At 36.7% G+C, this 14542-nt stretch overlaps 1 protein-coding gene across 2 annotated transcripts in view; it reads right to left on the reverse strand.

The window, feature by feature from the left end:
• LOC127580759 (leucine-rich repeat-containing G-protein coupled receptor 6) overlaps positions 1 to 14542 on the reverse strand; it is a 235453-nt gene that overhangs the window by 18515 nt on the left and 202396 nt on the right. For both annotated transcript variants that reach the window (XM_052034588.1, XM_052034589.1), the window contains 5 exons: positions 12995 to 13063; positions 11105 to 11176; positions 8239 to 8310; positions 6171 to 6239; positions 5884 to 5955 (listed from right to left, as the gene is read on the reverse strand). In XM_052034588.1, coding sequence (XP_051890548.1) covers positions 5884 to 5955; positions 6171 to 6239; positions 8239 to 8310; positions 11105 to 11176; positions 12995 to 13063 — 354 coding nt within the window. The remainder of the gene's footprint in view (positions 1 to 5883; positions 5956 to 6170; positions 6240 to 8238; positions 8311 to 11104; positions 11177 to 12994; positions 13064 to 14542) is intronic.

A 14542-nucleotide genomic window follows, 5' to 3' on the forward strand; every position in this document is an offset into this window, starting at 1 on the left:
TCATGATTATTGATATAATAGCTAAAGACAAATTTAAAAGACATTGGAGACTTCACAGGATGCTTCTGGACTGGAGGGCTTGAGTTACAAGGAAAGACTGGATGGCCTGAGACTGTTTTCCCTGGAGTGAAGGAGACTAAGGGGTAATCTGTTTTTCAGGGGAGGGGAATCTAAAACAAGAGGGCACAGGTTTAAGGTGAGAGGAGAAAGAATTAAAGGGGATCTGAGGGGGAAGAATTTCACACAGAGGGTGGTGGGTATATGGAACGAGCTGCAGAAGAAGTGGTAAAGGTGGATACAACTACATTTAAAAAACATTTGGAAGGGAACATGGATAAGAAAGGTTGAGAGGGATATGGGCCAGACACAGGCAAATGAGACTAACTTAAGTAGTCACGTTAGTCAGCACGGACAAGTTGGGCTGAAGAGCCTGTTTACATTGCTGTATAACTCTATGATTCTATGACTTAATTAATGGAAGCAAAGATTCTGGGTCTGTTTAAGAAACAATTGTATGTAACATTGGGACATTTGAATCTCTCTGAATAGCTGAGTTAAGATGGACCAAATATATTTTTACAACTCAAATTATCTTATGATTTTTGGCATACATGTTGGGGTTATTTCAATGGAGGAATTGGAGGTGATGTTACTTCAAGTTTTCCAGCCAATAATGAGAAAGTAATAACCACATTAGAGAATCCAATCAAAAGCACTGTGATGTACACATACAGACAAAAGAAACCTTACTGAACAAGAAATGCCTATTAAACAAAGACATAGACAGTAATGAGATGTATTCAAGCTATATACTATGAAGACCAGCCAAGTAACAATATCTTGGATATTACAGGTTGTGCAATAAGAATGCGAGTGACTTTCATCTTTGACAGTAGTGTTAATGGAAAAGAAAATAAGATAAGGTGTTTAACAGATAGTCTATCAAATATTTCCACTTTCACCAAAGTTATTTGTTAGCCCTCTCCTACATACTTTATGATTACCATGTCTTGCCCTCATACATAGACAATAGTTTTAAAATCAAATGTGTTTACCTGGCATCAAAGCATATTCTTTCACATTTCAGCATTTGATTTAAAGTAATCAAAAGCACTAGCTGAAATACTAAAATGAATAAGTGTTTACTGAAAATAATTTTAGAGAAAAAGATATGTAAAAGAAAGGTTATTAGTGGCACTCCCTGTGATATAGACAAGTGAAAAGAATTAATAATGCTCTGAAACGGGGCATCACTTAATATAACTATCAACTCAGTGAATGCACAAAATAGTATCAGTCTTCAGTTTGGTGTGTTAACTGAGTGTTACACATAGTGATAACTCCAATCAAGTGGCTCTCAATAGTAGGGTAACTGGGAAAAAGCATATTGAAAATAAAACATTATGGTGCTTTTCTTCTGGATTAATACATAAAAACTTTCACTAAGCTGTTCCAGATAGCAGCTACTTGCAAAGTTTACAGTTGCTGTGCCATTATGGGGAAGTGGTCAATTTTCATGTCATTTATACCCTAGGTATGTATGCCCATGACAATAAACTTGAACTTGAGTCTTAAAGGAAACGCTTCCATGGCCAATATGGAGAAGGTAGAGTTAAAACTGCGATGGAGGTAAGAGACAATGTGGAAAAGGGAGGACATGTAACTTGAGTGGATCTAACCACCCCGTGATCACCTACAAAGATCAAGTCCCTGCCTAATTTTACTATTGTCACTCCTGAATAAGAACTAGCCCAACAAGGTCCACCTTCTGTTCTCTTGACCTCAATCATACAGATAAATCATTTTCAGACTGCCAAGCTGTAACTAGTGGGGTGGCACAGGCATCAAGGCTAGGGCCTTGACTATTTACCATTTATATCAATGACTTAAATTAAGCTGTTGAATGTCCTGATGCCAAATTTGCTGGTATTTCAAAGACAGATGGAAGAGCAGGTTGTGAGGAGGGCACAAAGGCTCCATGCAAGGATATATAGTAAGGTTAAGTGGCAGACAAAAAAATTGGCAGATGGAGGAAAATGTGTGGTTGTCCACTTTGGTAGGAAGAAGAAAAGAGCAGAATAATGTTTAAATAAAGATAAACTATAGATTGCTGGTGTTCAGAGGGATCTGGCAGTCTAATCCATGAAATACAACATGGTAGCATGCAGATACTGTATAACAAGTAATTCAGAAGGAAAATGGATTTTAGCTTTTATTGCAAAGAGTTAGTGGGGATAAAAGTAGGGAAGTCTTTCTACAACTGTAGAGGGCATTGTTCGGACTACACCTGGAGTACTGTGTTAAGTTTTGATATCCTTATTTAAGGAGGGATATACTTGCTTTGGAGTAATTCAAAGAAGATTCACCAGGTAGAGACCAGGAAGGTAGAATTGCCTTCTGAGGAGAAGTTGAGCAGGTTGGGCCCATACTCACTGGGATTGAGAAGAATATGAGGCAATCTTATTAACACTCTGAAGGGGTCTGACAGAGTAGATGATTAGAGGACATTTATCCTTGTGGGCAAACATAGAACCAAAGGGCATCTTTTAGAATAAGAGATAGCCCAGCTAAGCTAGAAATGAGGATGATTTTCTTCCCTCAGAGGGTCATGAACCCTGAAACAATCTAATCCAGAGAGCAGTGAAAAACAAATCATTCAATAAGTTCAAGGCTGAATAGGCAGATTTTTGGTCAATAGAAGAGCTGGGAGTTATGAGGAATAGGTGAAAAAAATTGGATCCGAGGTCAATATTAGATCAACCATGATCTTATTGAATGGGAGAGACAAGAAGAAGATGGTGGAAACGCTCGTCAGGTCAGACAGCACCCATGGAAAGAGAAAACAATTTAACATCTCAGGCTGAAGATTCTTTGTCAGAAATGGGAAGGAGAGAAAACTGAATCTTGTTGAATGGCTGAGACAATTTGAGGAGCCGTGCAGTCTAATCCTGCTATGTTTATGTTCAACTACTGACTAACCAATTTCCTTTCCAGCTTGCAAGCTAGAAGGCATTGTAAATGATTCACTCCCTTCAGATATTTAAGCCCATTCCTTTCAAGATTGCCTTCCTTCCCCAAATTCCTTGAGTTATTTCCCACAATTTAATGTTTTAATCTTGCTAATCTGGTTTCAGTTCTTGCTGCAGCACTAAAAGATATTATAAATGAGATCCTCTGCATTTGGAACAATATGTACATCCTCCCTTGTCCTTTCTGACACTTTTTCAGCTTTTGCTATGGAGAGTTATACACCTTATTTTATCATTATGAAGGCAAAAGCCCTCACTTCTGTGCATGCCACAGAGTCCATACCCTTACAGCTTTGTCATTGATTGAAACCTGTCCTAATAATTCATTTATCTGGGTGTTGACTGTTGCCTGATTTCATCTGTTTGAGATGTCTTGGAATGAGTTTGCTCATTAAAGGCATTGTGAGGACAGATTTTGATGTTGTAGTTCTTCACTGTAAAGTTAAATTTTGATTTTATGATGCTATTTATAAAACTGCTCCAGTTTTCACAGCATAGTAACAGCAAATAGTTATTGATATAAAGCAATCAGACAACTGACAGGTAGTTTTTGTCTCAGAAAAATATCCATGCTGACAGCAAAACTAAAGCAACATTGGCTTTAGTATACTTCAACATATATCAGTTTCATGTGAACTTTCTGAATATTTTTCTTTGTCAAAGTATATATCAATGTATTAAGAAAAAAAATGCAAAGTATGAGGGAACTATTTACTTCCTGCCAACAGATTTGAGAGAAAATATTTGACAAACTAATATAATCTAATCACACAGTTTTAGCCTGCTGAATGCCAGGTATTTCAACCCCTTGATTATCTGAACTCAATGACCTTCAGCTCCACTCTTTCAAGCAGATGAATGACATGAAAATAATTTCTTGCAGCTACTTTAAGAGCTAAGTTGAAAAGTAGACTGTCCGGTGTGGAAGCAGGATGCAGAAGGAGAACCAGGAGAAATTCTTTTGCATCATGACCACAACGAGTTGGCTGATCTCAGGGCTGTTACAGTTGTCTAAGTTTCCCTGGACTTAGGACCAAGGCAAAAAATTTGTAACGCTGGCTCTTACTTTTGATTGCTCTCCATGACACCCCCCCCCCCCCCTTGAAAGTGGGCATATGTTGGCAAGTGGGCACTGGGCTCAATTATCATACTCTTTCACTACTGAGCAGTTGTTCACACTCAATGCTACTGAAGCAATTTGTACATCTGGTATCTAAGAACCATAAACCAGGATGCAGAAAAATTGGGGTGAGGATTAAAACAAACAAACATGTTTACCCTTTGTCTATAACCACTGGAATAATCTCTTCTCCATTAAGATGCACTGTCACCAACATCAGTAGAACTGAAGTGTGAACAATATACATGCTACTTACTTTCAATATATGATGGGTTTTGACAGCTGTTATCTGATGTATTAGCTTGAGACTGCTCTGTTCAAACAATGTGAGGCTCTCATTGTGATGTGCAATGCCTATCACATTTGTTGATATTTAAAACTTTGAATGTGCACATCAGACACTGTAACTATTTCAGGTGCACATATGAAATAAGCATATGAAGAAAATAAAATTGTGGATAAATCATCTTTTATCACTTCACGTTGTAAAGAAACTCATCAGACCTCAAGAGTAGTAGTTATTAATGTAGATGCTGCTCTCATTGTTTGGTGGCCCATGACTTTGTGTAAAACATTACTCTAAAATTTAAGGATTTTTATAGCAACAGTTTGGGCAGATTGAACTTTTATTGTGTCCTCTGAAAAAATGCTAATTATAGCACCAGCTAAACATTGCTCCTTAGAGCACATGCGTTCCTTCCATTCATGTCAGTATGCTTGATGAGCTTTCATATCACATTACAAATCATCCAGTTCATTCCAATCCCTATGTCAACCTTTCATTTCTGATCAAATCTCTTTTGATTGATATTGTGTACTAAAATAAAAATCATACATTTTACTTACCTTTTATGCATTATGAATATAGCAACAAAGTGCTTATACCTGTTCCCTTCCATGAAAGATTAATTTACAGCTTAAATTGTTTGAAGGGATCTTTTAATCATAGAGTATTGATTTTATTGATCTGTTATCTGCTATTAGATTTGTAATGAATGCCAGTGCCATTGATGTAATGATATTCACATTTAAAATTAAAAATAAGATATCTTTAATTGTCACATGTACATCAAAACACACAGTGAAATGCATTTTTTGCTTAGAGTGTTCTGGGTATAAAGCCTGTGTTAACCCAAAGGATTAAGGGATTTAATATAAAAGCATGTAACGATAATGTTCTCAAAGTGTATAATAAACCATTTGGCAGATATATATTATCAATGAATAACCAGTAAACCGCTCTTTTAGGTAGAATTTATTCCAGAAGTGTGATAGGACCTATGACTAATGCTTGAAAATTAAAGCCCGATTGAGTAGAATTGTTTCATAGTTCACCTGTGAATATTTTATTTAGGTTTTATGTTCATACTTAACACAATACATTCAAAGTTAAACCATACACATGGAAAAACAGGTATGGAACATGGTTTATAGATACATAATCAATAGGTTTTGAATTGCATACTTCTCAACGGAAGGCCATTCAGAGGAATAAATAGAATTTATGAGGCCAGGCAGGCTTAGATAGGACAAACTGATTTAGATATGTTATTAAAATTAAATTTAAGTTTTATGACATCTTAAGAACAAAAAAAAACTTAAATGTTTCTTGAAATCAGATTTATATTTGTCAATCATTTCAGTTTCTGATTTATTTTGATACAGGGATGTTGGAACACTTCACTGAAAGTTAATGATGAATTCATGTTTAACCTGGAACTAAACCATACTCACAATACTCGTAGATTTGGGAGTTGTTGGCAGAGTCCCCTGGGAAGTGAGGTTATTCCAGCTCGAGTCAGAGTCCTATCCAGAAGCAGAAAATGTATGCCATTATTTGGAGGAAGGCATGCGAGAAGTTCCTCAGTACATGACCTTTATTTTTACTGACAGAACTGACAATGTAATGGATAATTTGTGATGAATGAATGCCATCAAAAGAAAAGAGTAATAATTGCAGCAAAATGGAGCCTGCTGTTCATTTAGAATCTAAGTTTGACAAACATAAATTTGCTACCCACAGTATTTCCAGGCTGGTTGTTCCTTTAAGGTCCGGGAGTTCCTTTATTTCATTTGCTCCATTTAGTGACCTGGAATTGACAGCGAAAATCCATCACTTTCTTCATGCATTACTTAAAAGAAAAATCTGACATAACATTGCAGTTTGCAGTTATTGGCCTGTAACATTTAAAATAAGTGATTATAGTATCCCTTCTGTGTGTTTGAAATATATTCATTTGTTTTCATAATTCTAATTATGCTATGGAAAATGTATTGTCAATTTAATTCTTAAAATCATTTGTACAATTTATATTTTGAATATTTTCCATTCATATTTCATAATTCCATTCTGCTTGGTTACATTCTTGCAATTTATTTTTGGAAGGCATCTCCTTTTCCAGGTTTTATGAGTGCTTTGTACTCTTATGTTCTACAGTTCACAGTGTTATAAACTCATGCCATTTATATTATGCAGTTAAGCCAGAAGTGACTGTGCCTATTCAAACATGCACAGAATTACTCATGTGTCATGCTTTCAACTTTATAGTTTTTGTAACTGATCTTTCCTATCACTGGGAGTTGCTTTCATGCGATAATGGTATAGAAATTTGCCTTTGGCCGCATATGCAACCTGCACAATAATGTAGCATAAGCATTTGGACTTCTGAAATTTAATTCCATGGATTAGATACGGAACACAGTACGAATACATTAGTTTATCATGTGTTTAGAAGGAGTAATCAAAAACATATTTCCACTTCAACGTTCTATCTACAGCCTCAGATACAAATGGAAGATCCCATAATACTATCCAAAGAAAAATGTATGCATTTCCCAGTTACTGGCAACATTCATGCCTCAAACAATATTACCAAAACATTTAATTTGGTTATTTATTGCAGTGACAATTATGAAACTTTGCTGTGTGCAATTTGACTGCCAAGCCTCTTTGTAACAGTAGCTAGCCCTTAAAATTACTTTGTTAGTTGTAAAGTATTTCAAGGTATTCGGAGGTCAAAAAGGTAAAACTCTTGGTTCTTTCTTCTTCATGGGCCAATGAAGTGAAAATTTCCATTCAGTTGTATCCTTACATTACAGCAATGCATGAAGGCAGAATACTTCATGGGACTGTGCCCGATACAAAGCCAAATATGAGTAATTTACTCTTCCCTGGTTATTATTTAAATGCCACAAGTTAAAATTAAAAGCTTTGCACTTCTTCAGATGTTGTATGAACCTTCCACAATCTGAATGTGGAACAATCATCCAGGGTCCTACTTGGTTGAAAGGTTAAATTTAGATGATTGTTCTACCTCTTTGTGCATAACAAGCAAAATGCAGTTCTTTAATAGCATTGGTACCCTCTACACTTTAATCATCGGGCAGCACGGTAGCATAGCGGGCGGCACGGTAGCGTAGCGGTTAGTGCAACGCTATTACAGCGCCAGCGATCGGGGTTTGATTCCCATCGCTGTCTGTAAGTTGTTTGTACATTGTCCCATGTCTGCATGGGTTTCCCGGGTGCTCCGATTTCCTCCCACGTTCCAAAGACATACGGGTAGGTTAATGTGGGTTTAAAATGGGCGGCGTGGACTCGTTGGACCGGAAGGGCCTGTTACCACGCTATAAATAAAATTAAGATTAATTAATTTAAAAAAAAGTGAGCCCTGCTGGCTTCTGATTGCAATAGAGGCAAACAAGTGGAACATTAAGACCTATTCTTAAAGCCATTCTTACATATTTTTCTTGCTTCTGACACTATTCTCAACCATATATTAATCTACAGTCAGTCCTGCATAACTTCTTTGCTGCAAATTTCCCTACGCGGAATATCAGGGTCCATATGACAATGACAGGAGGAGACACACATTCATTTTTCCAACCATTGGATTGACTTCATATTTCATAGCTCCTCAGTTGAGACCTGAGAAAACTAAACTCAGTCACTAAGGCCAATAGTTTCCAGTGGAAACACCCAAGACTCGGATTCATTATAGTCTGATTGAGAGTCAAGCATTCAATTACATTAGCTACTGGGCCAACATCCTGAACTTTGGAAGTTGAACACGTGGCTCAGCTCATACTTACAAGGTGTGAAGCTTTGGCAGATACTGAAAGGCTGATTTCCCCACAAACTGGATCGGATTATCATAAAAATGACTAAAAAGGAAGTAAATTGTTTAGATAAGCTTTCATACTACATCAATCAGTGTCAAAGCTCACATCTGCTATGCTGATGTGAACATAGTGTAGAATCAGTTTCAATAACAAAATGTACGAGAGCCGCCTGCAGAATTAATTGAAACCAGCCAGACAATCAGACATGAAACCCATATGTTTTAGTTAGCTGTTTGAACAGATGATGGAGGACAGCTTTCTTTACCTACTACTAACGTTTGTGTACGGGACTAAGAAGCAGACTTTAGACGGCATTAGCACACTCGTGATTAGCTATCTATTAGCTCTTTCTAAGTGTTATGTTCAAAACAAATTAAACTGATATTTATATAAAATAGTTAAGAGTTTGCTATGAAAGTCTTTTGACTGAGCTACAATGGACAAAGGATGTGTGTATATATCTACATCTATATCTATCTATCTATCTATCTATCTATCTATCTATCTATCTATCTATCTATCTATCTATCTATCTATCTATCTATCTATCTATCTATCTATCTATCTATCTATATATATAACAACCAAATTGAATCTATTTATATTGAATTATTAACAACATGGTATTGTCTAGCTTGCATGGAAGTATAATTCTTAGGTGTGAAGAGCTGTTTCTGCCAAAAAAAATAAATAAAGGATATCCTTTGAAGAATGTAGTTACGTCCACACCCCCATTCTGCCAAATGCAAACATTAATCTGTTAATTGTTGATCCATGAACTTACATCTCTGTAGGGAGCATATTCTAAGGTCCATAAGCAATTTTAAACAGCCACATAATAAAAATATTCCACAGCTAAGTTATTTTTGGATCACGATGTGATTTTATATATTTTAAGTCCCACTCCATATACTTGAGCACAAAAATCTAGGTTGAAGTTCCAATGCAGTGCTAAGGTTCTGTCTGAGACATTAAACTGAAGCCATGTCTGCTTTCTTATGTGGACATTAACAGATCGATGGCACTGCTTTGAAGAAAAAGAGATCTATCCCTTGTGTTCTTGTCAATATTTATCCTGCACTCAACAAAAGTTGATTTCCCAATCATTATTATATGATTGTCGGTGAGATGCTTCTGTGTGTAAACTGGTGTTTGTTTCCTTCTTTACAACAACAATCGCACTTCAGAAGTATACAGATTACTGAATGGCAGCAGATAACTGCAAAGTCTTTATGTTTGTTTGAGCAATGTGCTCAAAGACAATGGAAGGGAGGAGAACCACTATCTGCCAGGGCATATTTCATACTTTTATGAACCTCATTTCTAGATTAGCTTTCATGCTGGTCTAAATTTGAGACCAAATTAGCCACACCCACTCTGGGGTGATGGGCATCCTTCCTGGCTGTAATGTCAATAGTATGATGTTGGAGGTAAATAAAAATAGTGGATGTCAACTGAAGTATAAGATTCAATTTTCTTTACATATTTTTCCTAACAATTTTCTCCTCTTTAATTCCTTCTAAAAGGCTTCAGTTCTTTGTTGATTACATTTGGTAATATACTCAAACACAGAGCTCAGGCATGGACCTGACAGCAATTGTTGGCAGGATTTTGCCTGAAGTCAGAGGAATCCAGCTTCAATCCACAATCACTTCAAGTGGTGAATAGAGCAGTGAACAGAGTGGTGGACAGTTTTTGACTTCCTAACCCTGGTCTATTTCTGCCCACACAATACTCAGCTTCTCAGCATATAATGAGAAATGAATCCAGACTTCACTAAGCTGCCTGGTTTACTTAGTCACTGGATACATTTTCAGAACCTCTGAAATTTTTGAGAAAAACTTTACAGATTTTGGATTAACTTGTAATTTGTTGGGATAGAAACACATTCAAATTACAATAAAAAAATCATACTTCAAAGAAAATTTGCAATTTTCAGTTTTCTTTCCTGGTGTCAGAGCTACCTGAAAATGCAGTGGTGGCCAAAGGTGTGCAATGTACACATGTACAGCACGTCCATAATTTTCATTCGTACATGCACAGCCTCTCAAGTAGAGACAAGATCCAGCTAACCAGATAAAATCCTGCCATCCATTTTGTCCATGGGTCATCCCCACAGAAACAGGCTTTTGCAGACATATGAAACCCACCTAAAAGGGTATTGGTGACAGGTCAGCAGTGAGAACCCAGTTTGGATGGATCTCTTTAATGTGTCTCATTTGGAAGATCACTCACTGTTCTGCAGAGCAAATCCCATTTGCACCTAACACCCCTCCCAACCAGCTTATATCCCTCATCCAAAATTCCCCTGACCAGTGCTATGCCAACTTGAAAACCCCCCCACAATGACTGACACTTCCACTGCTCATCGCTGTCCAAAGATTACTAAACCTACTCCCCCCAGCACCAATAGCACCTCCAATCTCACCTTCCTGAACTCCTAGGAAGTCAGTTCTCACCCTGACCAGTTATCAATTCATTCCTAAATTCATTTCAAATCCATTAACCTCCCCCTAGCCCCCTGGCCCTAGCCATGGCCCAGACCTTACCGGACTTTCTTCCAGCCCTCTGCAAAAGTGGCCCAGTTCAGCAACATACAATCACACCTTTAAGGGCACTGAAACATTTCTGGGCATAATCATTTCACTTGCCCTTATTCTTTTTTTGCAGTTGCTAAATATATTCTTTGTTCTCTTGAAATTTATTAGAAGCATTTAGATTTTGTCCTTGAAGGATTATAATAAACCTTAAGCTTTATCATTTAGCATTGTCATAAAACAACACACTGAGACAGAATAAATAACAGTGAACAGGAGATGATAGTATTTAAACTTACATTGTTTGTAGTAGTGGATTTCCAACAAAAGCTTTTTCTGGAATTGCTTTGATATTGTTATTATGGAATCCACTATAGTACAATCAGAAATGCACTGAATTAGTTAAATCAGTCACATGAATGTGGAAACTATTTTACTCCAGCAGATTTCATTTGTTCTGTCTTTAAAAACCAGGGTGCAGAGTTTGGCTCCCTTGCTTTTTAATCCTTTAATCAACATCAACAAAACATATTACTGGATTATTACCACATTGCTGACTGTGAGACCTTGCTGTGAACAAATTGGGCTTTAGTGGTTCCTATCTTACAGCAGCAGCTGCACTTCAAAGGCATTTAATTAGCTACAAAGTGCTTTGGAATATTGGAATTTTGCAGAAGACACAATGGAAATGCAAATCATTCTTTCTCTTCTCCGAAAGTTGCATTTTTACATTCTTAATTCATTCCCTTTGAAAAAAAAATTGTGCCTAGAAATTCAGGTATAAAATTATTGTTGAAAGGACTTAAATCATAATTTCCAAAACATTGTGCCATTAGGCACTTACTACCCAACAATACTCTCATAATCTTTCTGACTCTGCATGCTGATGCATGATTTAAAAGGGTCTCCTCGAGGCGGGAGATCCCCACTCAGGTAGAACCCTTTAATGTTATTTACTCACTGGTTCTCTTTAAGAGTTCCAGCCCCCCAACCCCTCCATCATATGGTTACTCTCTTCCTTGTGAGTTGCCCCAACTCTATTTTGACTCTGGATTTATCTGTTGTTTTGTACTTGCTCAAAGTAATGACCTTTCTTAGCAATAGCACCCAGTACCTCAGATTTTAGTCTAGGCAACATACCTAAGACAGATATTTCTTGTTCAAATCACAGACATTGTAGCCCAATATCTTGGCATTGCAGGGCTTTTAAATCAACAGTCCTTAGAACTAGTTGTGCCACTTTGAGTCAGATTTTCCCTTGAATGGCAATGGAGTGGGTGTGGAATCCACTACCACCTACCTATGATGACCAATAATGGGCATCCCTGGCAAGGACTGTATTTGTCATTACCCTGGCTGAAGTAAATTATTTATAGATTTGAGGATGGGCAATCTTTGGCACATCTAACCTGTTGAAGGAGTTACTGTTCCAGATGATTCAAGGTCATTGTGCCCTATAAGTAACACTGGAATAGGTTTTCTGGTTAACAGTGTTAAAACTTGCATTAGAATTTGAGGTTTGTGGCATTTGTAACTGTGGATGCGCAGTATTGGTTGTGAAAGTTTTGCATTGCATTCTATTTACTAAGTAAGGTGGCACTGGGGGAGTTAATTGGGTGTGAAAAGCCCTGCAAATTCCAACGGGCTGAATTGCCTCCTTCCCTGGTGCAAGTATTCTTTGCCACTATGATTCTAAATTTAATTGCAAATGCAAAGCAAAAATGTTGCATGATGCATTTGAATTTCTAGGCAATGGGTATATATTAAATACAATGGCACTAAATTGTATTAAGAGGCAGGAGCTCTTCATTGTTGGTCCTAAATATGAGAGGAATCTTTTGAAAAACTCACACATAATAATGTAATGATAGTGATTATTTAACAGTCAATTCCATTGTTGCAACCTAATTATTATCACACTGTGTGATAATTTTCAAATACATCTGGACATTTCCCTGGACATAACCTCCTTGCCTGTCAATTTTCCTTGCTATTTTATATGGAGGGTGGATATTTTGTGTGGGGTTTGAACTTACATGCTTTTGATCCATTGCTTTGGAAATGCACAAGCCCATTCCAGGAATGCCACACAGAATCAGCACATGAAGCAATACAATTACTGATAGCATTTTGGTATAATTCCAAAATCAAAATATTGTTTTCATTATGATTGACAAATTGTTACTCACAGTTCTTGAAGTTTGCTCAAGGTTCTGATGGCTACAGGAAATTCAGCCAAGTCATTATAATTCAGGTCTCTGGTTAAAACAAAATGGGAATCCTTTATTGATGACAATGCATATTCTGTGCAGTTAATTAGAAGTATTGGGATCTCTGAAATAATCCAGCCTATAGTTGTTGGGCAGACTAAACCATGGCACACAACGTGGATGAGTGCTTACTGACCAAATAAGTGGTGTGCTCTTGTGAGCTGCATCTAGTTATTAAAATGCTACTGCTTTGCTTAAAATGCTAAATAAATAAGGATTGATCGTTAAATCCAATGAACATTTTTGAACTGACTTATAACAAAAGCTATACTCTGCATGTTTAAATACAGTTCAACCAATTCAGTAATGCAGCAGATACCATTAGTGTTCAAACTAAACTTATACAGTAGGACGAGGTGATAAAGCAGATAGCACACATTGCCTTTTAAACAGCTTAGTTAATCTTAAAAACCTCATTATCTACAATTAATCAACAGCTTTATGGAATATACATTTATGCAGATGATACATTATTTTTTTTAAAATGTTTCAAATAGCATCTGTGTGTTTTAATGTCAGTCTGATTATGTATAAACAAATATCAGGTTAGCAATGTCGTCAGAATTACTACAGCTTGTATAACTTGTTGGGTTCCTTTGTCATGGCATCTTTTAGCAATTGGCTTATGGGTTGAAATGATATGTCACACTTCCACATTTCCATATAATTCTTCCTATTTTAACAGAAAGCGTATTCAAAAATGGATCGGCATGTTTTTTAAGATAATGGAAACTTATAGTACCTATATGCATTTTTAACAATAATAGATTTTAACCTGTTTATTTAGAATTCCCAAAGTTATTACCAAATGTTACTGTGGAATAAAAATAGTTGTGAGCCAAGTAATTTGTGCATTGAGCGTTGTTAAATTAAATTAAAAAGGCTGGAATTTTAATTTAATCAGTGCTCTGAATCTTTGAACCTACAGTTTCCTGCTCATCAATTCTCTTCCCTCTTACCACATAATTATCCACTCTTTTCACATTGCAGTGAGCTACCAAACAGCAGTATGAAATGATCTGTCACAATGAAAATATAATCACCAGCAAGTTATTAATAAATGCTGGAGTCACATAACTGCAAGCTGCCCAAAGTGCTCATGCTGACACAATCCTATCCCAAAGGAAACCTCTTCCTGGTTGAAATCTTGATTAGTGAAAGTTTGCACAATTAAGATAATTATAAATTTTATATGTGATAGAAAAGCTAAGTGAACAATGCTGTCTAAATAAAGAGCTGTGGGATTTGATTAAAGCCTGAAACTGGCCAAAGAACCCATTAAATCCAATAACATGAAAGTCTTCCAATCTTAACAGCAGGAGTTTATTAGAATATTGCAGTGTGGTTCCTTGGCAACTTGGGAGCTGCACAGATGGTGACAGACATTTGGGAAGATTGTGGGGAAAATTCAAAGGGAAGTGTCTGGAGTAGGGTATGGCTGGTGGGGGGTGTGTGGGCAACGCAATT

This window comes from Pristis pectinata, chromosome 20 (assembly GCF_009764475.1).
Source record: "Pristis pectinata isolate sPriPec2 chromosome 20, sPriPec2.1.pri, whole genome shotgun sequence".
Taxonomy (NCBI): Eukaryota; Metazoa; Chordata; class Chondrichthyes; order Rhinopristiformes; family Pristidae; genus Pristis; species Pristis pectinata.